At 52.0% G+C, this 26,440-nt stretch overlaps 8 protein-coding genes across 8 annotated transcripts; 6 read left to right on the top strand and 2 right to left on the bottom strand.

The window, feature by feature from the left end:
* Positions 1-1,309: 1,309 nt before the first annotated feature.
* Positions 1,310-6,589, bottom strand: CONPUDRAFT_85969 (uncharacterized protein). Its single transcript, XM_007777411.1, has 19 exons — positions 6,284-6,589; positions 6,106-6,234; positions 5,953-6,039; positions 5,554-5,893; positions 4,712-5,390; positions 4,510-4,650; positions 4,318-4,449; positions 3,706-4,224; positions 3,579-3,620; positions 3,321-3,498; positions 3,126-3,250; positions 2,993-3,028; positions 2,873-2,930; positions 2,624-2,816; positions 1,819-2,528; positions 1,729-1,764; positions 1,573-1,675; positions 1,452-1,515; positions 1,310-1,395 (listed from the first exon to the last, which is right to left on the bottom strand). The coding sequence occupies exons 2-19, from the start codon at positions 6,218-6,220 to the stop codon at positions 1,351-1,353; spliced, it is 3,603 nt and encodes a 1,200-aa protein (XP_007775601.1). The 5' UTR covers positions 6,221-6,234; positions 6,284-6,589; the 3' UTR covers positions 1,310-1,350.
* A 521-nt stretch (positions 6,590-7,110) lies between these two features.
* CONPUDRAFT_67832 (uncharacterized protein) lies at positions 7,111-7,589 on the top strand (the record flags this gene model as incomplete). Its single annotated transcript, XM_007777339.1, has 2 exons — positions 7,111-7,162; positions 7,237-7,589. Coding segments are annotated over 2 exons (405 nt in total), but the record flags the coding sequence as incomplete, so codon positions are not given.
* Positions 7,590-7,916: 327 nt separating this feature from the next.
* Positions 7,917-9,525, top strand: CONPUDRAFT_94006 (Aldo keto reductase; the record flags this gene model as incomplete). Its single annotated transcript, XM_007777412.1, has 8 exons — positions 7,917-7,947; positions 8,064-8,168; positions 8,242-8,590; positions 8,686-8,767; positions 8,886-8,980; positions 9,037-9,162; positions 9,223-9,275; positions 9,368-9,525. The coding sequence occupies 8 exons, from the start codon at positions 7,917-7,919 to the stop codon at positions 9,523-9,525; spliced, it is 999 nt and encodes a 332-aa protein (XP_007775602.1).
* A 57-nt stretch (positions 9,526-9,582) lies between these two features.
* CONPUDRAFT_140600 (uncharacterized protein) lies at positions 9,583-11,385 on the bottom strand. The gene is made up of 2 exons (XM_007777413.1): positions 11,129-11,385; positions 9,583-11,068 (listed from the first exon to the last, which is right to left on the bottom strand). Exons 1-2 carry the CDS (start codon positions 11,378-11,380, stop codon positions 9,857-9,859), a joined length of 1,464 nt encoding a protein of 487 aa, XP_007775603.1. The 5' UTR covers positions 11,381-11,385; the 3' UTR covers positions 9,583-9,856.
* Positions 11,386-14,483: 3,098 nt separating this feature from the next.
* Positions 14,484-17,288, top strand: CONPUDRAFT_78210 (uncharacterized protein; the record flags this gene model as incomplete). The annotated part of the gene is made up of 14 exons (XM_007777414.1): positions 14,484-14,556; positions 14,609-14,641; positions 14,684-14,721; positions 14,843-14,881; positions 14,940-14,968; positions 15,018-15,028; positions 15,285-15,344; positions 15,392-15,532; positions 15,582-15,813; positions 15,866-15,929; positions 15,983-16,149; positions 16,359-16,429; positions 16,615-16,658; positions 16,839-17,288. The coding sequence occupies 14 exons, from the start codon at positions 14,484-14,486 to the stop codon at positions 17,286-17,288; spliced, it is 1,452 nt and encodes a 483-aa protein (XP_007775604.1).
* A 1,008-nt stretch (positions 17,289-18,296) lies between these two features.
* Positions 18,297-21,017, top strand: CONPUDRAFT_113658 (MFS general substrate transporter). The gene is made up of 10 exons (XM_007777415.1): positions 18,297-18,707; positions 18,771-18,837; positions 18,900-19,033; positions 19,088-19,194; positions 19,261-19,820; positions 19,886-19,999; positions 20,053-20,144; positions 20,205-20,338; positions 20,405-20,537; positions 20,603-21,017. The coding sequence occupies exons 1-10, from the start codon at positions 18,522-18,524 to the stop codon at positions 20,756-20,758; spliced, it is 1,683 nt and encodes a 560-aa protein (XP_007775605.1). The 5' UTR covers positions 18,297-18,521; the 3' UTR covers positions 20,759-21,017.
* A 422-nt stretch (positions 21,018-21,439) lies between these two features.
* Positions 21,440-22,949, top strand: CONPUDRAFT_170260 (uncharacterized protein; the record flags this gene model as incomplete). Its single annotated transcript, XM_007777416.1, has 3 exons — positions 21,440-21,466; positions 21,520-21,549; positions 21,606-22,949. The coding sequence occupies 3 exons, from the start codon at positions 21,440-21,442 to the stop codon at positions 22,947-22,949; spliced, it is 1,401 nt and encodes a 466-aa protein (XP_007775606.1).
* A 1,669-nt stretch (positions 22,950-24,618) lies between these two features.
* CONPUDRAFT_147860 (uncharacterized protein) lies at positions 24,619-26,387 on the top strand (the record flags this gene model as incomplete). The annotated part of the gene is made up of 10 exons (XM_007777417.1): positions 24,619-24,749; positions 24,804-24,836; positions 24,895-25,001; positions 25,147-25,175; positions 25,285-25,326; positions 25,385-25,436; positions 25,484-25,555; positions 25,811-26,018; positions 26,070-26,127; positions 26,190-26,387. Exons 3-10 carry the CDS (start codon positions 24,998-25,000, stop codon positions 26,385-26,387), a joined length of 663 nt encoding a protein of 220 aa, XP_007775607.1. The 5' UTR covers positions 24,619-24,749; positions 24,804-24,836; positions 24,895-24,997.
* Positions 26,388-26,440: the final 53 nt, after the last annotated feature.

Below are 26,440 nucleotides of genomic sequence, written 5' to 3' on the forward strand. Positions count from 1 at the left end.
ATATTGCGCTCAGGGCTCACAGACGTCCTTGCTCCCGTTCCGATTTAGCGCGAGATGGGTTTAGGCATGGAAGGCGTGTTATAGCTAGGATAGGTTACCGTGTTCCGGCCTCGTTTGATAACCGTTGGTGAGGCATAACAAGCGCAGCTTCGGGCGAGCGACGGCGTTCGTTGGCTCATCGTTGCTGTCATCTTGAAAATGGTCTCATGCACAGGTATGTGTGCCTGGAAATAGTCCAAGCTCGCAAAGAGGTAGTTCAATTACAAAAACCCCTATGCGTCCGTGGCCACCGATGACAAGACATCGGAGACAACTCCAATGAGCTTCGTGGATCACCGAGGGGTGACGAAATAAGGCCTTACCAAGGATCTCCATCAGACGTTGGAGATCGCTCGGGAAGTAGATGAATTGAGGAGGAAACGAGCCCGGTTGCGGGAGGACTCAAGTGAGGTGAGGGACCACGCTACCAATGTCTGGTTCGAAAGCTGATATCAGGTTCTAGAGCTGAGGCGTGGAAAACGTCGGCGTACGTGGGTATCAGTAACTGGATAATGATGGCGGGACGCGATTGTAGTGTGAACAGACGGCGAGCTTGTCCGCAAAGTCGAATTTGTTGGTTGCCAATATGACAAGGGCTTCAGATAGCACCTCGGCCGGGATGCGATGCACAGTTAAGAGAAGCTTGGAGTGCGCCAGTTTACGCGTTTCAAGGGTCTTGCGGCAGTTCGGTAGGTGACCGACAAGGGGGTTGATGTCGGAGAGCAATTAGCACGTCTGAAACCTTCCTACGATGAAAAAGACGTCCGCAATGACCGGGTCCGCTACGACAAATCGGTTTCGTATTTGTAAGTTTTCCCATCTTAGGCCGCCCAGCTAACACCGTGGGTGACACCATAGAATGAGTCGAAGGACGAGATGAAAGAGGATCTCCTACTTTTTCGATGTCCGATGCAAGTACAAAAGCCAGGTGAACAAGGTCTAAATCAGTGAAAATATTAGATGTTGCTTTAGGATACTGACCTGTCTCATAATAGACTGCGAGCGACATCCGGTTTTTCTTTGTTCGAGAAACATGGTGATTAGTCGATGGGGCCTCGAAGACAAGAGATGTGCCAACGACACTCTTGCACGTGAACTTCTGCCAGGTAGGCTAAGGAGTCAGCAAGCAAAAGTGATGATGAAATGACCACGAAAGATGAACAGATCAAAGAGACTATGATAGAATGGTAAGTACTTCAGTAGCAGCCACACGAAAAATACAAAAAAAAATGATTTAACTGATGTTCAAGTATACAGCATCTATTCTACAGTTATTGCATCACCAAGATCAAGAAACGTGAAGGAAGTTGCTCAGTAACGGCCTCGGGTTACGAGTCTGTTCAGACCCGTCGGTATCTGAATTGGTCAATCTTCAGTTACCTGAAAACGTGACAACAGTCAAACGCGCTTACCTTCCACCCATGTGTCCTTGCCGCTCGCTCATAGCCCTCGAGCGCTTCATGCGGGCTATACGGCCTGGAGGAATATCAGAAACTGGGTTTTCGACAAGAATCGCAAAAGGGTGAAACATACATGCTCCAGTTCTGCGCTAGCCTCGCGGGACGCGGGTCTAGATTCGAAATGGCTAGCTTAATTTGAAGCAAAATGGCGGAGATGGTATAGCTCGGAAGCCAACCTTTAAACATCGTTGAATGTGAAACACGATATAAGCGATTAAACTAAACATACCATCGGACGTCAACAAGTCCATACATATCGATCCACCTGATTCGAATCGTCAGCAACCTTATCCACAGCAGACGTGAAATATATGCTAACCTCCAGTCACATGTCCACCTCCGCCCTGGATGAACGGCAACATCCGCGGCAACAAAATCCGGAAGAACGGCGGTGCATGCGGGAAATCCGGGGGGAACCTGATCTCAAACACCAGCGAGTTCACCTCCTCCCGCGCCATATCCTGCGCGACTGGCAGCTCGGGGTCGAACGAGTGCAGCTCGACGACCCACTGGAACAGGTTCTCACCGTTGTGCTCCGGCGGCATGTACCACCCGAGCTCCGCGAGCCCTGCCCCGCCCGCAGCGGACGCCTTCGTCTGCTCGGCCATCATCGCGCGCAGCTCGCGCTGTAGGGGCGCGACGGCCATCTGCGTGGACTCGAGGGGCGGGGGCAGCATCGTTTCGACGGCTGTGCTGACCCAGTCGGGGTCGTGTGTCCATTCCGGGGCGCCGTTCGCGGGTCCAGAGTAGGCAGAAGACGAGGCCGATACGCCGTCAGAGGGCCGAGCGTGAGCACCGCCCGAGTAACCGAACACGTTCTGGTCTTCATCGTCGAAGGGAACCTCCTCGAAGGCTTTGCGGCATGCTTCCAGGAGCCTATACATCTTGTGCGATGGCTCAGGAACAGCGATGGCCTGTTGGTTCAGCGTCGTTGGCCGCTGCGGATCGAACGTCATCAACGGGACCTTGGAGACACTTTCCGGCTCGTCATCTTCGTCGTCATCGTATGTCTTCACAAGCAGGTGACGGCTGTGTGTTCAAGTATCGTCAGTAACAAATAGGGTAGAGCGAGAAGAAAAAAAATATAGAGGTTCGAGGAAGAAAAGAGGAGATCTCGCACGTACCACATGATCCAGCTCGTATCACCGACAACATAGTGCGGATTATTCGATACGAACTTGTGCGGCAGGTTCACGATCTCAGCGAGGGTAAGGCACGTGCTTGGCATGATCTTGCTGTTTTTCCACTGGTGTGTGGAAGCACCACCCGAGGCGCCGTAGTGCATCGAGGTCGCCCCATCCTTGCCAAAATACACCCCTATGCACGTAAACATCTCATTAATTACATCAAACACAAGGTAACAAGATCCTTACCATGGCCGAATGCTCGCCCGTTGGCAACGTACTTGAACCAAAGGCCATTTCGGATGATCTGAATGTAGAGATCCGTTGTCAGATACTCGGAGACGGCTATATCGGAAAATGCACACATACCGAATGCCAGTTCTGAATAGGCGAACCGTGGAACCCCTGTTCGTGCGCATACAGTTCTCATCAGAACCAAGCCCACAAAACGTGGTGCAAGTTGCAAGTGCGCCCGCCAGCCATTGCTCAAAATTGAACTTACCAGAATCGTCGGATACTTCGCCGCATTCTTATCCTCCTTCTTCGCCTTCTCCACCTCGTCCTTAAACTGCGCCTCCTTATCCGGCGCCCCGACCACAAAGCGGAACTGCATCCAGTCCTTGCGCGCTTTGAATCTCAAGTTAGCAACGCCACACAGCTCAAGGAAAGACAACGAGGAAATTCACAGAGCACTCACAGACGTTCCGGATCCGCTCGTCCGGCTCCGAAACGTGAATGTCCGCCGTACACGAGGCGACGCACCACCGCAGGATCGTCCACGCCGCGAGTGGGATATCGGGGTCCATGTCTCGCAGCGTCGGACGCGTGACGCCTGGTATGACTTTCTGTTCTAGGTGGGACTTCATGTCTTCGATCTGTATACCGACATATATCAGTCAGCATACAAGAGTTTGCTGCCAGGCCAGAGGAAGACGAAGGGGGAGGAGTGACGTACGGGAGGAAGCCTGCCGATCATCTCGACGATAGACTTGCGCATCTAAAAACCAGGGCCATCTCACGTCAGCCTCCAACCAAAAAGATCGCACATCACACCGCCAAAAAACATCGAACACCACACACACCTGCGGCACACTCAGCTCGTCAAACTCGCACAGTCCATCCGACGCGGCGGTGACCGGCCGGTCCGGCCCCTCTCCAGCAGGTACCTGGGAGGAAGAAGAAGAAGCCACGGCACCTCCAGCCCGCGCAGGCGTCACCCCGAACTGCGCCGCAGCGGCAGCAACGAACGGCGTGATCCTTCCGGCTCCACTTGCACTCGCACTCGTCGCCGCTGGAGCCGCCGCCGCCGCCGTTGTAGCGACAGCGGCAATGGCAGGAGCGGGTGCAGACGCTGGCCCCGCACCCGTCCCCGCCGCCTGGGGCTGGGGCTGGGGCGGCTGCGCAACGGGTCCCGGTGCCGCTCCCGCTCCCAATAGCCCTAACATGGTCCGAGGCGGCGGCTTCCTCACCGACCCCTTTGGCGGCGGCACCCGCATACCAAGACCGCGCGGGAGCGGCTCGTCGAGTGCGCCGCTCGAGGCGGCGAGGTGCGCGAGCGAGACGAGGAGGTCGACTGTGGGTGCGTTTGTGCATATTTCGTACTGTGTTGTCGCATGGGGTCAGCTGTGGTGATGAGGGGACGAGGTTGAAGGAGAAGAGGGGAGGAAGGGGAAAAAGGGAAAAAGAAGTCGTACCTCGAGCGACGGCCCCAGATTCAGCGAGTAATAGTGGTACGAGCACAGCGGCGCGTCGCACACGTACGGCTTGAGCGCCTCGTAGTCCGTCGTCAGCCTCCGGTGGCACACCATGCAGTACCGCGTGCAGAGCTGTTCGTCGATAGCTTAAGTCACCTCACCTCATACATGGACACGAGAAGAGAGACGCACCGTAAGCCGGCGAAGCAAGAACGCGAACGCCGCGAGCGGGAAGTTGAGCTCGGCCTCCGCCCCCGGAGAAGAAAGCGGGTCGGGCGGGAGCGTGTGCGTCTGCGCCTGCTTCTGTTCCTTCTTGTCGGCGGCTTGGAGTTCCTGTGACATCCGCCGCCGTAATCAGCAAAACAGAAAGACGACGGGGCGGAAGGAAACGCACCCTTTTTATCTCCTTGTAAACCTCCCCCGCGTCTCGCTGCCCCGTCGTCGCGGCATCGTGCAGCTGCTCCGCGCCCGCCCATCCCAGGCCAAAACGCTTGCGCAGCTGGAGAATCGGAACGAGGTGGGTCTCGAGCAGGCGCTCGAGCGACGCGCTCAGACTCATCTTGTGGATCTTGCCTCCGTCTTCTTCCCCTTCCTCCTCCGCCTCCTCTCCTTGCTTCCCATTCGGCGCTCCGAACCCGTCTTCGTCGGGCAGGAGAAGACTGGCGTCCACAACTCCGTCCCCATATTGCGCCTGCGCTGTCGGCGCTGCCGGCGCCTTCAGTCCAAACGTCCGCAACGCCCCGGTCACCGCCTCCGCCGCGGGCTTGTACGCGCCGCCCCTCACCAGGCCCACGACAAAGCGCATCTTCGCACCGCGCTTGCGCGCCTCCTCCGTCTGCGCCGCTGTGCGCGGGTCGAGCGGCGGGTAGACGCCGTGCATGCCCGATATGACGAGCACGAGGTGCGCGCGCGGGGTGAGGAGCCGGCGGTCCCATGCTAGCAGGGCGTGTGCGGGGATGGCGTGCGAGAGCGCAGAGAGGGGGAGCGAGACGGAGAGGGAGAGGGAGGAATGTGCGGAGGTGGTGCGGAGGAGGCCGGGGCGGTAGGAGGCGGCGAGGGTGCCGAGGAAGTCACTGGTATGATGGGGTTATGTTAGTTGAATTGAGGGCATGCAGGGTAGAGAGTGTGATGTTCACAGTCGACGGTGCGGGAGAGAGAGAGCGTGATAGGAGCAAGGGGATAGAGTTAAGGATGGGACTGAGGACTGAAATGAGGAGAGGTTATGAAAACACGTACCGCTTCAGCTGCGCCATATCCACGCTCGGCGACCCGATCTCCGCGATACTCTGGCTCATGGTCATGAAATCATGGTCAAAGTCAGCCGGGTCATCCATGATTTCCGTGTGCGCGTCCTCGTCTTCGTCCGCTGAGCCCATCTCGACATCCCCGTCAGTCGTCGAAGCGCGCAGCCTCTTGAGGACGCGCTCCGCCGCGTCCGCGATCGTGAGCCCTTCGAATTGAGGGAGATCCTCAAGCACGGCGGTGACGTTAGCGAGGAGCGCGTCGTCGACCGAGGGGTGTTCGCCAAGGGTATAGGAGACAAAGAAGACATGGTTCTTTGGGTATTCTGACGTTTCTATAGCAAGATATATGTTAGGTTTCGCGAGGATGGGCCAACAAAGAAGGCAGGCTCACCAGAGGCCAGGAGAGTGATGGTGAGCCCGAGCGCGTCGTGGGAGGCTTGGAACTGGATCGCGCCGTCGTCTTCACCGTCGCCAAAGTCTATGACATGCGAACGATTACCGATGCGCAAGTGCGAGTACGAATGAGCAGAAGGTAGATGCGTACCTGTGGCGGACCAACCATCCTTGGCTGGCAAACCGTGCTGTACGAGCGTCTCGAGGTCAGACCTGAACGCCTTTCTTCCCTTTAGGGGTCTAGTGGATGTAGATGCGCCACTCATGTCCTTTGTACTTGCTGTACACGGAGGTGTAAGTTGAAGATACAGGAAGAAACGTGGACTTACAACCCGTGTCACTCTGCTGCTGTGCGACAGACGCTATATTCGGCGCGCTCGGCTGCGGCGCTGTCTCGCTCGTGTTTACACTCGTAAACTCTGGGCTCAATCTTACACGTTTCTGCGTGCAATGATTTGCACTTGATTCTCTGGGCACTCTGTTTTCCTTGCTGTTTTCCGCCTCGTGTTGTTCAAGGTCCTGACTTGCTTGTGTCCCTGACCGTTTGAGCGCTGGTGCACCCTGGACCATCGGCAGTAGATCGTGTCGGATACTTCGCTTTCAGATAACTCAAAGCTTAGTTGGATGTCTGTTTGCGTGTTGCGCTGGTGAGGATGAGAGTGAGACGCGTATCGACACGTCCAAACACGCGTTGCTAATTAGCTTGACCCTGTACAAGGGGAGCTACGGCATTTGCCGAATGACTCGAGACGCGCTCCCGACGCGTTCCACCTCTTTCGCGTGAACTTAACCTTGCTACAGCCCATCGATGCATCCATCTTCTTACCTTGCTGTGTGACATTAACAGACTATCGACTAAGAACTAACGACGATACATCTGGGCCCTTATGGACGCAGCTCAGTTTCATGCAGCAGTAAGCCTCAGCGTCGAACTTTTGAGCTTCTAGTAGGCCTTCGCGCTTCCTTGGCTGACCATTCTCCCCAGGTATACCACGTAGTGAGCAATCACTAACTACGGTGATCGTTCAACGTCAACCTCTGAGCATGGTTATCAGGTTAGGCAGATACCACCCCAGAGAGTCACAAGCTACGGTATTTCATCGTCCTCTCTCGTCGAATCCTATACATAGGCTCAACGCAGATCCATGTCCAAGGCCACATAGCCAAACTCGTAGGCATGCCTCGCAACTCACGTCATGTCGGCCAAGGTAATAATTCACAGTTACCTCTAGCTCATTGTCCCCTGATCTTCTCATCCCCTCCCACACCACACCCTCTAAAGCCCTAAAGTTCCTCTCGCCCGACGCAACACCGCCCGTGCCCTGGCAACGCGTACTCGGGTCCTCCGGTGCGATCTCTTCGCGTGGACCAGGAACCAATGGGGCGCAGAGGCAGCGCGAGGCGCTCGAGGCGGAGGGCGTCGAGGTCATCCAGACGCAGGGCGGGGAACTACGCGTCAATCTCAGGGAGTACGGATGGTTTCCGGATGTTGGGACGGTTGATACTGGTGTTGAGAATGAGGATGAAGAGTATGCAGAAGAAGGCGACGGCGAAGAGGACGAAGATGCAGAACTTGAAGAGGGGAGGGAGCACGGGATGGATGAAGACGAGGCAGAGCGAGAGGCGGAGAGATGAAGATGGTGATTGCGGGTGTGTTACACTTGCTACATTAACCGACAAGCTTATTCTGAAGTATACATCCAGACGACTACAAAGACTTGCACATTTGAACATTGCTGTTGCCTTCACCGCGCTCGATCACGTCGAGGTCGCGTGTTGACAACCTCTAAGATTATCCGCCAGCTATTCATAGCCCCTATCTCTCCCACCTCTCCTCCACTTCCCCACCGCTCTCTGCCAGCCCTCTTCCCTTTGCCCTCCTCTCCCACCTGCCCTTCCTCGCTGCCCAAGCGCCCTATCACCCCCACTTACCTCGAATTTCCTCATTAAAACCTCGACAAAATGCCCTGGGACCTCATCCAGCTCAACTCTGGTACGACGCTAGCACGCCCCTCTTTTTCTCCAATTTTCCTGCGAACGTTCTTCGGTTTCCATCTACCAAGCGCCCACATCAAAAACTAACACTCGCATGATTGTTTGACTTGCCAGGCTATACCATCCCCAGCATTGCATTCGGCACATGGACCCTCGGCAACGGTCAGGGGCCCATCGACCAGGTCGAGCAAGCGCTCGCGAACGGATACGACCATATCGGTATGCTTTCCTATTCCCTGGGTCTTACTCCCAGCGCTGACGGGCCGTTGGTAAATGAAACTCTCATGCACAGACACAGCGCAGAGCTACCGCAACGAAGCCGAGGTCGGCACCGCGCTGCACGAGGACGGGAGCGCCCGCGGGGACCTGTTCATTACTACGAAGTACTCTGGAACGAATGGGCTGGATATCGCGACGTCGATCCAGAATAGCCTGGATAATGTAACCTGTCCTTTGATTTCCTTCTACTTTCTTCTTTCCTTTCTTTCTTCGCAATGCAAGCTCACGATACGATCGTGGCACATACAGCTCGGCACGTCCTACGTCGACCTCTACCTCATCCACTCCCCGCGCCTCGCCGTGCCCGACATCCCGACGGCGTGGCGCGAGATGGAGGACGTGCATGTGCGGGGACAGGCACGGTGCGTGTTCTCTTGCTCCATCCCATCCATATGGCGCGTGTGCTAATTATAACATTCCTCTATGAACACGGGTGAATGGATAAACGGATTTGCAGGAGCATCGGCGTGAGCAACTTCAATGTCGGACAGCTCGAGACGCTCGTCGCGAGCGCGAAGATCGTGCCTGCCGTGAACCAGGTGTGTGCGCCGTCGCGACTTCCACATCGTCTCTGCCTTCCTTCTTTGCCTTCGTTTTAACTCTCCACTTCTACTCTCCGCGTGTGTGCATCCGCTAATCACTCTTTCCCTGTCGCAGATCTTACTGCACCCATACGTCTACCAGCAGCAGCTCCCCATCCTCGAGTACGCCGCCCAGCACGGTATCATCATCGAGGCGTACTCCGCGCTCATGTATGTTCTCCGCCTCCTCTCATTCTACATCCCCCTAACGTCATTCGCATCCGCAGCCCAGTAACCAAACGCCCCGGCGGACCGCTGGACGCGCCCCTCCGCGAGCTCTCCACGAAGTTCGGCGCAACACCGGACCAGATCCTGCTCGCGTGGGTGAAGGCCAAGGGCGCTGTCGCCGTGACGTACGATATGCCCCTTTCGTTGCTCTCATAGACAATTCTAACGCGTGTTCCTACGCTTAGAACCTCTTCGAAGAAAGCCCGCCTCCAGGGATACCTCGCCGCCGGCGACATCGGTATGTCCCGTCTCGTGATCTTCCCTCCTTTCTCCCTTCTTCGTTCTCTCTCAACACCACTGCACCCCTCTAACAAACGACACACTCCACAGCGCTTTCTCAAGACGACGTCGCCGCTATCGACAAGGCCGGGGCGATCGGCGAGCAGCGCGACAAGGCCAAGGGGACGCTGCACAAGCTCGCACTCGGTGCGCTGGTTGGCGCGAGCGTGTTTGGGCTGTGCAGCTACTTCAATGTTCGGATTTTCTAAGCGAATGAATCTTTCTGACGGGACAGGGATCCGGACTGTAGGTTTGGCTGTAGTATTATCTTGTTGTAGGATGTGCATGAGGTATTGGGATTATGTTAGGACTTTCTCGATTGCTACCGTATGCTGCCCGAGTGATCAACATCAGTCTTCACTCAAGGTTTATGCGACACGATGATGATTCCGATGAATGTACTGAAACTGTAGTCCACACGAACACTAAATCTCGCAGATGCCCAATAGGTAATAAACAAACTCAGACAACAAATAAGCCGCTATATCGGCGATGATACGGTATGCACTCCATGTCCACTGGTCGACACAACACCCCTATTCAAGGCTCGCTAGTCACAACGACCACAGGCGTCTCCCGCTCCCCAACGAACGGCGCGTCCGCCATCATAACGCTCGACCACACGCACAGCCAGTCCGTCAGAAGCGCGTAGTCCCGTGGTCGGCTCTCCGGCGCCACACCTGCCGACGACAAAGCGGCGCTTGACGCTGAAGCCGAAGCCGAAGCCGAAACGGCATTGTCCTCCCCCACGGAGAGATCGACGGCCTTGAGACGCGGACACGCACTCGACAGGCCCGACAGCTCCGCGCCCGTCATCGCGGGCTGCTGCCCAGGGACGATCGCGAGCCGCTCGAGGAGCGGCCAGCTCGACGCGAGGTGCGCGAGCTGTGCGCCGGACATGGGGACCGGCCGGGGGTGGTTCGTGTACGTGAAGCGCGTGAGCCTCGCGAACAGCGAGAGGGGGAGGAGGTCGGCGGCTTCGTCGGGCGGGTTTTCGGTGGACCGCCATGTGTTGGATATGGAGAGGGCGGAGAGGTGGGTGTGCGAGAGGCGGGCGCAGATGGTGGATACGAGGTCCGCGAGCGAGGGCGATTCGCCGGTTATTGTCAGGCTGTGGATGGCGGCGGGTTCAGCGGGGCTGGCACACGACAAGAGCGCATCGAGTGCCTTAGCGCTTGTGGAGAACGTGTCGGCTGAAATATGGAGGGAGTCAAGTGACCGGATGCCGTAGCTCTCGTTAGCGCCGAGCCACGGTGTGCGCTCAGAAACCTCGACGGTCAGATTCCGAAGCGAGGGCAGGCTGGCGAGATGTGGCAGCAAGTCCTGATCTCGTGGTCCAATAGAAAGCGTCCGAAGGCGATACAATTCAGATAGATCCGGTGGATTAGGAGGCCTTGGAGAAGGAGGGGGAGACCCACTATCGGATTGGCCAGTAGAGAGTGAATCGATCATAGGACAGATGGTAGGTAGCAAAGGGATCTTCTCGAGTAGCACAGCAGCAGACCACGCAACCTCGAGGTGACGCAACTCGGGCCCGAGAAAGAGGGAGAGTTCAGGGGGAGGACGCTCCGCTTCGATGGCCAGCGAGCGCAGTCTGGGAAAAAGCGGAGGTACTGGGCAAGCCTGAAGCGCGAGGTGCACGTCCGAAGCAGCTTCGATCCGATGGGCGCGGGGCTGGCGAAGTCTTCTGACACGAGTCGTCCTGGACAGGAGGATGTCCCAGTCGTCGCGGTTCATATCCCTCTTGAAAGTCTATAAGCAGCCACGACATGAGTCATAGTTCGTGAAGAATATATGGAGTTGATGACTTACAAGCACTTGATCTTTGTGTGACTTGATCGCATGATCGTAGGGCGATGTTGGCCGCGGGGGACTAAGAGCCCACAAGTCGGATGGAAGACAAGTCAGAAGCTCGTAGAAGCCGTCAACGTTGGTGTAAAGTGCGTCGAGGGCAGGCTCTGTGAAGGTGCTACAGACTCTGGCGAGTCGCGCGCACGTCGCTTTGCAGCCGACCTCATCGAAGATGAGCTGGAGGAGCTCCGAAAGGTATAGACACGGATGCATGCGTCCTGAGGTCAAATCAGTTAGGGTGTAGTGACGCATCAACCAGAGTACAAATGAAACATGCGTACAGGGTTCGCGGATGGGGGGCCTCGCGTGGTTTTAATAAGGTCGCCGTCAGCTTTTATGTATCTTCAGCCATGAGCTTCTGTTTCGGCGACTCTCAAGGAACGGTAAAAAGTGGCGTTAACCGCATCGTACACTGTTCTAGGTCTTCTCAAACGTTCTCCGGTACCGCGGGCCATTCAATGCTGGGATGGAGAACGGCTCCTTTTGTTGGTTTCCACGCGATGGCAGGAAATGCTGCGGCCGTTGTGATTGGACGAGGATATCCGCCGAGCTCCTTCGGACAGGACGAAGCGCTGGTTTGGGGGTAACTGAAGGGTCGAACATAAGCATCATCCCTTGAAACATTGGAGGTTACCATCCTGACCAAACCTTCGTCCTCCGCCGCTGAGCGGCCATCATTCCAGAATATGAGCTTGAAGGAAACCCTGACACAGTTACATGTTTCCGTTGGCCAATGGTGATTCTGGATTGAGAATCGTCACTGATCAACGGGACATCTTGACCTCCGGCGAATAGGAAATAATCAACGTTGAGTATCTGGAGATTGTGAGAAGGCAAGACCATGATTCAAGCGAGCAAAGATTCAATCTCACCCTGGAAGGGACGCGTCGGGAAGCAGCGGCACTTCCAAAACGGGATATTGACCCCTGTCTTCATGCTCTCTCATTACCACTGTCAGAGAACAGGAACACTCTCGTCAACAAACCTTCCCCTGTTGCCCTTGTCCAGACAACTCTTATGCCAACGCTCAACTCTAAAAAAACCCGTTTAATCACCGAAACAAGTACTTCCGCATGCACGGAGGCCCCAAAGCCTCCGGAGGATTCCATCTCGAAGCTCTCCGGCCTTTTCACCCAATGCAAACCTTTCCACAGCGCAAGGCATGATTTCTTGGGCGTTGGGAGCTGGGATAATGGCTGGGATGCTCCCGTGTGGAATAATGAGAGGGGACTTCATTGGTGACGTACAGCTTGGTTCAAATTGCTGCGACGTGGACGTTCAGCTCACCGCGACGCGAAGATCCGTGAGGAAACTTCGATCAAGTGTCATGCTCACGTAAAATTTGACTTCGCCTCTGAAATGGAAGATTCGCGTTGTACGCGGCTTGTATTTTGTGACCAAAGCAAACAGCGGTGCAGATTTGACGGTTTAGTCTTATCGCCATCTACACCATGGTTTGGCAGGCTTGGTTTGAGCTTATTTTGTCTCCACGTTCCCCAACTAGCAAATCGCCAAAGCTAGCTAGGTCAAAAACCGAGAAACTGTGTACTTATCATTCGGCCCTCCTCATTCAATCACAATCTCATCTAGTCCGTCTATACGCTCTCTTGTAAAGTGTTCCAGCATTCTAAATGATATATAACCGTTAACGCAGCCATAGGGACAAGACGGACGGCAGCCACAACAATGACCTAAGTACTTTACATCTGCAAGAGTAGATATGAGCACCGCTGCGACACGATCTCCGTGTCGCAGAGATACAATGCCCAGAAGGTTCTATAACCATTGTCTCTAGGCTGATCATATGTCTCGTTTATTTGGCCTATCAGCTTAAGCCTTCTTGCAGAAAGTTAGTACTGGCTGGATAGCTTCCGCGATTGTAATTGGTCTGTGATCACTGGTCGCATGGCTGAGCACTGTGTCGGAAAAAGCTGCGAGGGGTTTATAATGGACCGTGTTAATTATGTGCATGATTATGGCCGAGACTCTATGGGAATGGCCATTATCAGGACCAGCCCTGATCTTTATCCCACGAGCGCGAAGATCATGGGCTCGGCTCGCTTAGAATGCTTGATAATGCGGCCCAAGCGATTATTATGCGAATATCATGAGGTCAAAACTATTATTATCCCGCTGTTAGTTATTTTCACGCGCGCAATATTCATCATCATACAGATGCTCAACGCGTTTTTGCTGTTGTTGATACAAAGTTGCAAACTGCAATTATGTTTTTGCAACAGCTCTCAATTAGTTACTATGTAAGTACTGCATGGAAGGGGTTCAAACACAATGGTAGTGTGTTTTCGTGCTGGGGAGCAACCATATATAAGGAAGTACATAAACCGTTGTATCTAAGGCTTCGTAGCCTAGCGTGAACTATGCTCTGCACAACGATGATTTCATCGCGAAATTTCTCTAAGTCCCGAGTTCGATCCACTCTGACGCCAGCAGATCAGTAATAAATCGGCAGGGTACCCGGTAAAAAGTACTAACATAAGTAATAGAGTACAGTAGCGAGTTCAATCAGTAGTAAGTAAAAAGTGTAATAGGATTAGTAGCAAAGTAAGTAGAGTAGCTCGAAATAGAACGAGCAATAGTAGCGACTAAAGCAGCCGGATGATGGTCTTCATGCGGCCTGTACACTTTTGGAGAGCTTTTCCCATGAGATAGGGGCTCATATCAATGCATTATAATCGTTTCAGCCTTTCATTATTATGCTTCGAAATGCTCGGGGCCATAAGAATGCATTCCCATGCTTACTAATGCCCAGAGCAAAGTTCCGACATGGGTACTGAGTCTCCGCAGCATCATGTGTACAGTCGCATCTTTAATCAATGATTGCTCCATCGCACGTTCGTAGCTGGTCTCACCCGTACTGGCTGAGCGATACTTCTCGGGGCAGTGTCCTGCTTTGCAAAAATCTATATTTGCCTCTCCCGTGCATCAAAATGCCAAGCGCAGACCTCGAGGGTTTTAGCAGAGGAGCGGAGGTGTTGTGGTGACTGCTCAGTTCTACGGTCCATCTGTTGTAAAAAGATTATCTTGTGCAAGTGATCATATTTGGACATTTTATGTTGTAGCTAAGAGACCCACCAAACGGACTCGCGTCCTACGAAAGTGATATTTTGGGAAGATGTTGGACCTTGGTCGGTCCCAGCTGTCAAGAACTACGCCAAGAGCAGATCATGGCAAGAGCCAACGGCTTTTTTGATACGAGGCTCCATCGGTGACTCAAGGATTTCCGTCCTCCGCAATCACATAAATGCTAAGCACTGCGCCCTCCTCATTATCTCAGCCTCCACATCTTTCTTCTAGGATGTCCACCTCAGATTCTGAGAAACAGTTGCTCCTACAAGTCGAAGCTTTGCTAATCAGCAATTATGGACTAAGTAAGCCTGAGTACTCTATGGCTTATGCGGATCGTTTCCTTACTCAATACAGCTGCAGCCATTGCGCTAATGGTGTATGACTGCAGTCAGTAGAATCACTCTTACTATGTGTAATATTGATATGCAGCTTGCTTGCTTGGAACAGTATTGAATATGTCACTAGAGGTGAGCAAGGCGAGCTCGAGGAAGCTTAGTGTCAAGGTTAACACACCATTAGGCCGATTTAATCTGGGTATGGATAAATGTTTGAACTTAGCTCATTGTACGCGTCTGATGACATGTGCAGGCTAGGAAGGTCTCCTGCCCGACCATCCTGTACGCTACAGTCAGTGTTATTATCCCCTGTTTATACGCACCCAATTCAATCCCTGTTGCTTACTCAGTTGCGCTATACGGGTATGATCTATGGAGTGTGAGTTGCTGCGTCGCTTCTGGTTTGCATAAATTGACTTTCTTGCCAGAACACAATTTGGTAAGTAGCAATTACTTGATTTGAGGAATCGAGGGTGACGGTTGGTAGTTGATGCTCTGTACATTTTGATGTCAAAGACTGTAGGTATCTTCTGAGCATTTTACGATTTATGGTCGAGTTGTTCATCACATACTTAGGCGTACGTGGCTATGCCGTACTCAATCCCCCATTTAAATACATACTAAAGTGTTTAGATGTAAGCCTTTTATGATTCCTGATATACACGACAAGTTGATCTCTAAATAACACACTGTAGCGATCGCCCTTCTTCTGCTCAATGTCATTTGCCGCACCACTCTCACATTCCTTCTACAAGGTGAGCATGATCCTTATGTTTATGTGATGCGTTACAGAATCTCTTAGGTTTGATGGCATTGCGGGTGCATGTGCTTCTTGGCAAAACCAAGAAGATCCGAGTGACCCTTATTTTGGGCTTTGTAGTGTCACAGATCATCAATATCATGAATGGGGTCATAGCGCTAACAGCAAATCCGGGAGAAACATGTGAGCTCCCTCAAAGGCCTGACAGAGATGAAATGACGGTTTTTATTAGCAGAAGCTTCCATGTTTGGGGTCCATTTGGTCATTATCTCCACTTACCCCAATCTAAAGTGGCAGTCACCAGTTGTCAACGGTGTTGAACTAGCCTTCGAGGTGCTTCTCTACTCTTTGGCGGTCAGATATGCCTACACACGCCTTCCAGATGCTTGCTGGAAGCATCCGCGGAAGTCTGCAACCACTCTAGCTGCGGCTATTGTTCGTGATAATCTTGTCTACTTTGCCATGTACGTCACATCGCAAAACTTGGTAACCCCATTGCGTGTTCGCGGCTGATAGGTCATTTAGCGCTCTGGTGACATTCACTATTAACACAATAGCCTACGCCCCTGCAACCAGCTCGGTAAGATGTTGGTTTGTACATAGACCTGGGCTGACTTGATCACTTGTGACCAGTCCCCTGCCTATAATTCCATGGTCCAAATAGCAGACGTGGTATTCTTCACAATGACGGGACCGTGGATGGTGCTCAGCTTGCGTAAGCAATTCGAAGAAAGTGCAAATGCACGTAACCTTGATTCTACCGAGATGTCAATCCTACAATATCACTATCCCCCGCCAGCGTAAGTCTTACTACTCAGGAACGTAGGAAGCGTTTTCGGTGTATTCTTGCAACTCACTCTCTGGCTTCATGATTGTGAGGAAACTGTCTCGCTTTTCTGGGGAATAAGCTTTACATACATGTATATTACTTTTCGTTTGTCACATATTCTACGCTAGAGTGAAGTGAAGTCACATCTTACGGTTTGAGTATGTCAACGTCGATGTACAGCGGCTCCAGCTTGGAACATGTAGTCAAAACGGATGCAAGTGAGCGCAGAGGGAGTGGTGGGTGCAAGGCAGGTATGTCATGGTGCAGCCGCCTAAGCCGCGATCGTGCCTTTGCGCGTGCGATGGGATCGTCGGGCATGAGCTGGGCCCCGTTCACGCGTCGCGTCATAACATGCATAATACCCAGCCTCTCTAGTGCGCCAAACGCAAGGAGCAAACGAAGTCCATCTGCTACACTGTGGGAAGCGTTGTCATAGTCGAGGGCGGTATGGTCGTAGCTGAAAAACTTGGTGAGATGAAGGTTCGAGACGTGACACTCGAGTGCGTGTGCGAACTTTGCGAGAGATGATGCGTCGGTGGAATAGGCACTGACGGAGATTCTGCCTAGGCAATGTGGGACGAGAGTGTGCGAAATCTCGGTACCAGTGCTAAAGAGGAAGCGAAATGTAGCTGCACAGTCTTCGAACGATCGGTGCTATAGAAGGTCAGAGGACTAATATGGCGTACACCGAGTGGTTCTTTGACGTTGAGAAGTCGCGGCGTCCCAGAGCGCAGAGAGAGCGATAACGAGTCAAAGCTCGGCAGACGTGCGAAAGTCGGTGGTGAGGAAGCCTGGTCAAGGAGGTCAACGCAAATTGCACGCAGGTTCTTCCCTGTCCCGACGACTCTAGATGCTCTATGTGTCATGACGCCCACCCTGTTCGGCGAGTCTAGCTGCGGGGAGAAGCCCCGGCAGTGTGGCGTGTCTATGTCGGCCACTGCACAGTTCAGCACTTCACGCGCGGACACGCCCATGCAAGGCTTGATACATGGTATAGGAGCGTCAATATTGTGTATGCGACGTAGAGATGGCGCAGCTCCAGTGCAAATAGCGCGATGGGGTGACCGACTGCGTCAGAGAGAGTTAGACCTCGGAGTTTGGGGAAGTTGAGGGTACGTACGGGATTGGATCCACCGAAGAGCGCACACTCGGGCTCTGGACGGGCAAAATCTTAGCCCCAGAACGGAGGGTATTGATCGGTAGTGGTCAACACGGAAGGAAGACGTCCGCTATTCTTCATTGCACCCTTGAAGACCTGGTGTCAATCAGCAGGTCAAACGAGTTCTCGTGCATACCAGAACGGGTTACGATGACCAACGAGTTGGCGTGTGTATCCTCTACACGTTCCTACCGCGGGTTATGAGTCAAATCTTACCATCGGCGGATCTTCAGGAAGACATCGGAAGACGTCAGCAAACCATGGGATTTCAGAGTACAAAACGTCGAGGATTGGCTCCTTGAATGTCCGGCTAGCTCGGGCAAGCTCACTTCAGGGATGATGAACGTTACTAGCTCTCGAATGGGAAGGCAGGGATGCATCCTCGTCAGAGATTTATTAGTACGATGTCAGTCTGAGAGAGCGAGACGGCCGCTGTGACTCACCGCATGGGTGCGGCCCTGCTCGAGCAAGGCAAACTCGTGTTGGATATCCGCCTCGCGATATTCTCATTACGGTCTTAGAAGAAAGCGACACATAAACCGAGAGGATGACAAGCATTTCGATGTTACCCGACATCAGTAGCAAAACGCCTGGTCAGCCTGACCTGAGTATTGTTGCTGTAGAAGAGCGCATCATTTCACTTTGTCTTTGAGCGTGCTTTCGTTCTATTTGCTTCTCCTGGGTGAGTCGGATAAACATGACTCGCTCTACCAAGCGCTTGTCGAGAGCGCATGTCGAGAGCAACATGGATCAAATTTAAAGCCTTGTTGCCCATGCGGCCGACAACGCCGACAGGGGCTTGACCTATTGCAGCATTATTCCCAGGCTGCCATTCCTCCGACGTGATGCTTCCCGAAACACCAGCTGCTCTCATTCAGTCCCTATCCGCACGGATCCGCATGGGATAGTCGCACCACTGGGATCGCACCAAACTCGCACTCAACTCGCACCTGGAAAGCCGCAGCACCATCTGACTGACCGGATACCCGGCACGACACTCGTACGAGTCGGACTGGCCTCCGAGATTGTCCAACACACGCTTTTCTTCTATCTCGTCTGGTTCCGGGTATAAATATCACCCTCATGTTTCGTCATCATGCAGTCCTCGCCGGCCGACGGCTTCAAGCGCAAAAGTTTGAAACTCTCTGCGGTTTTGCGAGCCCGCCGACTTCCCTTCTCACCTCATGATGACTCGAAACTCGCTCGACAACCTGGCGACTCCGGTTGACAAGTCACACACTTCGGAGGACGGCAATCCAGGAGTTGCCACGCCTGCTACGATGGCACCACCAAGTAAACCCGAGGTCAAGGTCGACATAGAGCATGTGCACGTCGAGGATGACCCTCGATCGTGGTCGAACACTCGGAAGGTGAGCTTGCTTCTGTTTCTTTTCACCTACCTTCCTTTTTCTAACAAGACTGTTGGTAACCAGAATACAATCCTCGTTATCATATCAGGAGCGTCCATGATAGCGGGTTTGTCAGCCAACATCCAGAACCGTACGTATCATTTACGTTCAACTTCAACTTGCTAGTTGGGCTCAACCAATTATACTGTCTAGCTGCCAATGCCCAAATAGAATCGCAGCTCCATGCAACGAGCCAGAGTATCAGTTTGAGTCTGTCTCTGTTCATTCTCGTTCAAGGTAATGTTCCACTCATCTGGAGTGCACTTAGCGAGATAAAGGGCCGTAAGGTGCGTACTTGCAATCTCTCGGCTGCATCATGAACTCACATTTGACGTACAAAGCCGGTGTACCTCGTCTCGATCGCGATATTCGCCGTCTGTTCCGCCATCGTCGCTATCTCACGTTCCATAGGCCTGGTCATAGGAATGCGTGTGCTGCAGGGAGCTGGGTGCGTCCGCTTGTGGCATTCTCTCATTTACCCCTATCCATCTAACGACCGATTTATACCTTACAGCTCAAGCTCCGTCATCAGTATCGGCGCGGCGACGCTCGCTGACATCTATGAGCCTCACCAGCGTGGCACAATGATGGGCATCTACTACTCTGCGCCCCTGCTCGGGCCCTCGCTCGGCCCCATTGTCGGCGGCGCGCTCACACAGGGCCTCGATTGGCGTGCCGTTTTCTGGTTCCTGTGCATATGGGGCGGGATCATCGTCTTTGCGTTCGCGTTTCTCTTTAAAGACACGTTCAGGAAGGAGCGAAGCCCTATATATCAGAATATCCTCAAGCGGCGGGTCAAGGAGAGAAAGGAGACGGAGGCGAAGAAGGCGAGGTCGGGCGATGTGACACCTGCAACGGCGAGGCCGTCTGAGGAGCATGTACCGGGTGTGGACGAAAAGGCGGGTAGGCAGGTGCCAACACCAAAAGATTTGGAGGCGCACAGAGCGACATCAGTTGTGGTGTCGACGGAGGTGATGAAGGAGGTGAAGCCTTCGCTTGCGGATGTCAACCCCATCCCGCCCTATCTCAGGGTACTGAGGCGGAAGAATAACCTTGCTATCCTAATCCCTTCCGGTGAGGTTTTGCCATCTCGTTTCTTCGGCTGGATCAGCATCTGACACCTGTTGCCTACCCTTCAGGGCTTCTGTTTGCCTTCAGCTTTAGCATCACGTACACCTGCGCACGGACACTCGCCGACACGTATGGCTACAACGCATTGACGACTGGGCTAGTTTTGCTTGCTTACGGCATCGGTATGTATCCCTCTGCAAACAAAGCTATCGTGCTCAATGACTCGACCTTCCAGGTAGCATGGCCGGTAGCGTCCTCGGCGGCCGCTGGTCCGACCGAACATTAGCCCGACTAAAAGCTGCCAACGGTGGTACCAGCTACGCTGAGGTGCGCCTTTCGTGCCAGAACTTTGCCCATAATTTCCTTGTCGCTCACGATATCGCGCAGATGCGGCTCGAAAGCACGAAACCCGCGATGCTCTTCTTCCCTCCCGCCGTGATCGGCTACGCGTGGACGTGCCAGGAACGCGTGCACATCTCCGCCGTCTGCGTCATGCTCTTCCTCTGTGGCTTCTTCTCCATGTGCGTTCTACACCTACATTGACGATTTCTGTTCTGTCCTGAAAACCGACTTATGGATCGTTATAGATGGATATACAGCAGCACCCTCGCGTACATCGTCGACGCCAACGTCGGCCGCTCTTCGAGCGCCGTCGCGACCAACAGCTCCTTCCGCGGGCTCTTCGCGTTCGTCGCAGCCGAGGTCGCCGTTCCGCTCCAGGTGAGCCTCCTTCTTGCCTTTCTATTTTATGATTGTTTTTCAATGCGCTGACCACGGCCCTCCAGAACGCGATTGGCGACGGTGGACTGTACACCCTCTGGGCAGGATTAATGCTCTTCGCGCAAGGCATGATCCTTCTTGTTCTCTATAAGGGTCGCAAGTGGCGCGAGCAGAGCATCGAGGCGGAGACGGCGCGCCAGGACCGCAAGGACGCAGCTTGACAGGCGGCGTAGTATTTATACCGCGGCGCAATCTTTGGATTCATTACGATTTCTTTCATGTTTGACGTTTAGATTCAAGGAGCTTCATGTGCGTTATGGACTTTTTACGTAGACTTATCATTATTCTGCCGATGTTATAGATGTTTCAGTTGCTCATGTTGCGCTAGTTACCTTGTAGGTCAGAACGCTTGCGAAGTCGTGTGTGAGCTCTGCTGCGATGATGAAGTGACTGCAATGTTCATAAATAATGGAAACTTCAGCTGAACTCCGCGACCATTTTGATCCTTGTACGGCGAACTGTGGTTTTCTTGTGAGGAACTGAAAGCCGAATTCCTGACGAGTTTTCTCTTTTCGTAGATTGGAAACCTTTCGCACCAGATTTATGCGGGCGGAAGCCCTTCATTAACCATATTTGGAGGGTACTTTCTATACTTGGCTAATTATCTAGCCTTTTTATAGCAAAAAAGGCATGATTTTGAGCAAAATTTGACCTCTTTGGTCAAAGTTACGCTTTTGTGCGACCTTTACTTTGTAAAAGAGTAAAAATAATGGTAAAATATACAAAAGAAATCCCGCAGTTTTTACCCAGCGTAACGCTGTTCATTAGGCCGTTCCTCGCCTCCCTCGCTTACGCCTAAGGGGTTACCTTGACGTCAGACATTCTACCTAGAGTCCACACTGATGTCGCTGAAAGCGATACTCAACCTTGTAAGAGGTCCCAGCAGCATCTGTTCGACCAAGCCTAACATTTATTCACAAAGCTTGATGACATCACGTCGGAGGTCGAGAGGGTAGGTCGTCGCGCTGCTAGTTGCATCATCATGTTATACAGCTGATACATGTCCAGTTCAACGAAGGCAAATGGGAGATACTCTCCGAAACCAATCTGCCTGTTATTCTAGATCAAGAGATCGTGGACGTTCGTCACAACTTGGCGAGGTTCTCAGACATGATTACCGACATCGACACTATCGTTGGAAGTCTCCTGGACTGCAGATGGAAGCTCGAGAGTCATAGATTGGGGCACTCTAGGTCTATCTCTGCGGTCATTCGTCTCCCAGCTGAGATTCTATCAGACATCTTCGTTCGATCCACGGCTATAGAGGTGGACTTCTCCCGGAGCAGGTCTCGAATACCTCCTCTTCACGAGACAATCTCACCCGGTCGCAGCGTCTCAGTCAGCCTAGCGCAGGTGTGTAGAAGATGGAGGGAGATTGCTTTGTCCACTCCTCAGATTTGGAATTTCATCGCTCCCTTCGACAGACATGATGCACTTTGTGGTGGTACGCTGCCCCATTTCGATGAACTGGTGGCACGATCAGGATCTGCTCCCCTCCACCTATTTTGCAAGCCTGGAGAGGCACAGCAGCTTATCGAGCTCTTTGACGTTATCTCTGTCAATGGCCCGCGATCTCGTACTATCGGTCTTGTCATTGATGCAAACGAGCTCGAGAGTGACCAGTGGCTCGATGACGACGTTGACAGCTGGATCGCAAGCTTCCCCAACCTCCGCCGGTTGACGCTGAACCGCCTTGATGAGTTTCCAACTCAAGTGGTTTCACGCATTTATCACCTCACCCATCTTGACATTCAAGGCGCGTACGCGACAGAGTTTGTCGAAGTCATCGGGATGCATTGGGAGTATCTTGAATGCCTTGTCGTAAACGGCGGAAGTATGGAAGGAATCACGTGGAACAGCCTTTCTGCCCGTATCCCTCAACTAAAAGAACTCTATGTGCAAGCATACTCAACCGGAAGAGCGGACTCGGGCGACGAAGAAGACGATGACCCCAGTAGCAACGAAGTCGTATATCCTATCCACCCCCGCCTTCAAGTCCTAAGCCTTTCCGATGTCTATCAAGACACACCAAAACACATTGACCTAACCCAATTCGACCGCGCATTTCCCGTACTTTCCCACCTTGCGCTCACCTGGAGCCGCATGCAAGACATCCGCGAGGGGCTGAGCGGAGCCCTTGAACGCAGAACTCGGCCGATGCAATCTCTCGCAATATGCTACGGCATGTATCCTCCCAGCCTTACGCAGGAGAGCGCGCTTCTCCGCCTCGGTGAGCAATATAATATCGAGTCGGTAGAATACGTGCCAAGGTGGCACAACTGGAGTGTCTATGCGGATACGATGGAGAAATGGTACTCTCCCCATGTGGCTCGACACCCAGGTCTACGTTGAAGTGTGAGCTTCCCGTTACCCGTAACGTACAATTTATTGTTGTACGTTTCGTAATCCCTTAACCCACCTTTTTCTGTCGCGCATTCACTCGATTTGAGAGATTACAGTCCACTTTGTTCCCATTCACGGTGAACAGGCACCCGGGGCTGGGCATGGGCCTCCTCAGGCCATCAGGATTTTGACTCGTGTATTAACCGCACTTTCCTGACTTTACCAGAGTGAACCTACTTTCCCAAACTTTGAAACCACAATTCTGCTACATTTGAGGATCCAAATCGGTTTTGAAAGACTCGTAGCTTACTCTTCGTAATGAGATTTGCAGCTTGAATGCCACTGATGTGATTTTCTAGCCAAATATTCTCTAGTAAAGAGCCGAAAATATCAAAAAAGTAGGTTCATCTCGGCAAAGTCAGGATAATGCTGGTAAAGCGACTTTTCATTTTCCTGATGCGCCGCCGTTCTTGTCGTCGGAGGCAGGAGACGTGTATTCTTCGGAATCGTGAAGGGTTGATTGTGGGCAAACCGAGCGGCTGAAACCATCTGTCTTTGTGTTATAACTGTAGGGTTTAGTCCAGGACATCCATGTACTAAGATTGGTCTATCCTAGTCTACAGGGAACGTTACGAGAGGCAAGTGAAACGCTTTAGAACATACGAAATGGTCCAAAAGTATATTTAAAAGAATTATAATAAAATGAACATTTGGAATATTTCTATTGATCCATTCGCGGCTTTTCGGGGGCATGCAATACCCGGGCATCTTCCTCGTATCTTCCTCGTCTACATTCGCCAATAGTGAATAAGCGCTATAAGTATTTCTTGTAATTTAGCTTGCAAATCTCAGTCAGATGAAAACTTAATTATCACCGTTTAATACAGATCAAGAGTGACAGACAGTGATTCATTGAATGGATATCCGGGCACGCGGGGACGCTTAATGAGATCAAGGCGAATCAGACGCTCTTTCATACCCTTGGATAGAATGACAAAGGTATTTTGAACCATCTCTACCCTCTGGGCACTTCTTCGATAACACAGTCAATTATCAGTTCTTTACGGGATCTGAGTTCCTACCGAATATAACCAAAGTGAAAAATAGCTACTGGTATTTTTGATGAATATCTTAGTCTCGTCAGTTCAGTATAGCCTTAGGTGTGATCATTGGCGCTATGTCTGATACTATTGGTCTTTATCAATAAACCGGTAAATCTGTCCACTGCAAGTCCACTGTATCTACCAGTCTCGTTAAATTTGGGACCGGAGCATTGCTTCTACCTATCATTTTGATGTACTTCCGCCTTCCACGCGTCCCGAACACCTCGCATGGGATCGCTCCATAGAAGAGATCATGGTGTGGCACTGCCTCCGCAAATTTCCGTTCCTTATCTCATCAATTCACATCAAGTGGGACTCGTGTTATATCAACAATGGCATTGCGAGGATCACAACTTTTCGAAGGGAAGTGTATTTGATAGTGGGAACGCATACTCTCTTTCAATCTGTGGGATAAGGTTGACAATTACAGGAAGAGGTCCTGGGAGAATCACCCAATATTACTCGATTGGTACTGGTGTTGGTGATGGGTCCCAGTTATATATTCAAATACATCTCAGCTAATACAGTGCGGCCAGCAGATGCTATATCATTCCGGCATAGACGCCTGTGTCACGCAATGTATTATAAGGCTCTACGATGTCGCCCTCTTTTTGTAACTCTCCTCCTGACTCGACCATGTCCTCCGATTCTGAATCTACCATCGAAGGATTCTTGGAGTATACACGGTTCGATCTTTATGGTGTTCGTAAGTGCCCAACTCACACCAACTCAGAAGGCGTCTTATTGATTGACCATGAAGTTGCAGGCTTTACGTTGATGTCCTACGATTACTGTCTGTATCAATGTATAACTATGTCATGGGTACTGATCGCTCATGAGCCACTTTGTAGTCCTCAACCTCAGTGACGAAGTGAGAACCTGCCTTTGGTATCGTTGCTCACTGGCATGTGCTGAAACATTCAAATTCCATGCTTCATTCCAGGTTGGGTTGATATGGGTAAGCAGGAGTGAGAACGGTGGTTCTTTTCTACTATGTCTGACTTGCTCAGATGCGAAGGTTCTCCTGGCTCGCAATTTCATACGTGTTGGTCAGACGAAGTCTTTATATTCCGATTTCAGCGCCTAATAGTGATACTATCTAGCTTCGATATCTTGGCATAATTTACGCGTTGTAAGTGTCTGCTTCGAATTTGGTAGTGGCATTTATCAGCTAAACCGTGGCCAGATCAACTTTAGGCAAGAACAACGTGAATTGAGCATGGCTTATTGTGCTAATACAGATTCTTGAAGTCGATGTTATAAACCCCACAATGTCATTGAATGTGGGTGGATGTTTCTTTGATGTCAACCAGGAGTTTGACTACACTTCCTACCGATCAGGCGTACGGTTATTTATATGCTGTCATCACTTCTCAGCTCACCACTTATAGACGTAAGAAATCAGCTATGTTGATAGTCTAGATATACTCGCTAACATAGTATTAACTACAGAAGCCGCTGTATACCTCATCGGACCAATAAGTCAGGACATACTCATTGCCCTCTTGCAAGGTAAGTTGCTTATACGGAGTGAGCACTTCCACTAAGCTCAGCTGACATGGGTCAGGGATGTTAAGCTTACGAGTATGGTACCTATACAACAAGTCCAAGAAGCTTGGCTATTCTCTTCTATTCCTATACATTGTGGCCCAAGGGATAAGCCTCGCTACTGGAATTCTCGGCTGGGTCGCAACACCGCGCGACTTTGGTACTGTTTTTTCTGACCAACTCATGTCTTTTCCTTTTGTCTGAATTTCTTCAAACTAGCTGATGGGAACCCTTACATTGGATCTGGGATGGCCTGGACATCGCCTGCTGCAAATGGCGCTCTCATAGGATACGAGTCTCTCTTAAGCCTTCTTGCAATCTACCACGCTTGCAAACACTTCCCTCAAATGCTTCGGAAGACCCCGGCTGGATCGACGCGCTCCATCGCCTCGGTTGCGATACGTGATAATCTCGTCTACTTCTTCGTGTACATATCGCGGCTTCCACCTGCATTAATCTATACTAATCGGACCTTCAGGGCACTGGCCGAGCTTATTGGCAGTGTATTTTCAAGCTGGATCTTCCCAATAAACACGGTAAGTATCATTGCATCAAATCTGTTCTGTGCGCCATGTGAACTTTGCTGATGATCTATCAGGCTCTCGAATACTGGGGAATTCAGCACATCTTACAGTTTGTGTTCCTCACGATGATAGGTCCATGGATGATCCTCAGTCTCCGTAAATATCATGAGAGAGATATAGAAGGGAGAATCCTCGACGGTGATCATGAGCTGCTCACCATAGTATTCCAAAAAGGCTCTCTGTCGGCGTCAGAAACAGGAGAAGTTTGTTAATACTGAGATTGTGATGGGTTTTAATTTTCTTTTTAGTCACCCGGGCCTTTCGA

Source organism: Coniophora puteana (assembly GCF_000271625.1).
Source record: "Coniophora puteana RWD-64-598 SS2 unplaced genomic scaffold CONPUscaffold_21, whole genome shotgun sequence".
Lineage (NCBI taxonomy): Eukaryota > Fungi > Basidiomycota > Agaricomycetes > Boletales > Coniophoraceae > Coniophora > Coniophora puteana.

Coding starts and splice junctions, on each gene's coding strand:
- CONPUDRAFT_85969 (XM_007777411.1), bottom strand. CDS start 6,220: ATGAGTGGCGCATCTACATCCACTAGACCCCTAAAGGGAAGAAAGGCG. Junction 2,529..2,623: donor GATACGAGCTGGATCATGTG/GTACGTGCGAGA, acceptor TTGAACACACAG/CCGTCACCTGCTTGTGAAGA. Junction 1,516..1,572: donor CTAGCGCAGAACTGGAGCAT/GTATGTTTCACC, acceptor ATATTCCTCCAG/GCCGTATAGCCCGCATGAAG.
- CONPUDRAFT_113658 (XM_007777415.1), top strand. CDS start 18,522: ATGATGACTCGAAACTCGCTCGACAACCTGGCGACTCCGGTTGACAAG. Junction 18,708..18,770: donor CGTGGTCGAACACTCGGAAG/GTGAGCTTGCTT, acceptor GTTGGTAACCAG/AATACAATCCTCGTTATCAT. Junction 20,339..20,404: donor CTCTGTGGCTTCTTCTCCAT/GTGCGTTCTACA, acceptor GGATCGTTATAG/ATGGATATACAGCAGCACCC.
- CONPUDRAFT_140600 (XM_007777413.1), bottom strand. CDS start 11,380: ATGCATCCGTGTCTATACCTTTCGGAGCTCCTCCAGCTCATCTTCGAT. Junction 11,069..11,128: donor CACACAAAGATCAAGTGCTT/GTAAGTCATCAA, acceptor GGCTGCTTATAG/ACTTTCAAGAGGGATATGAA.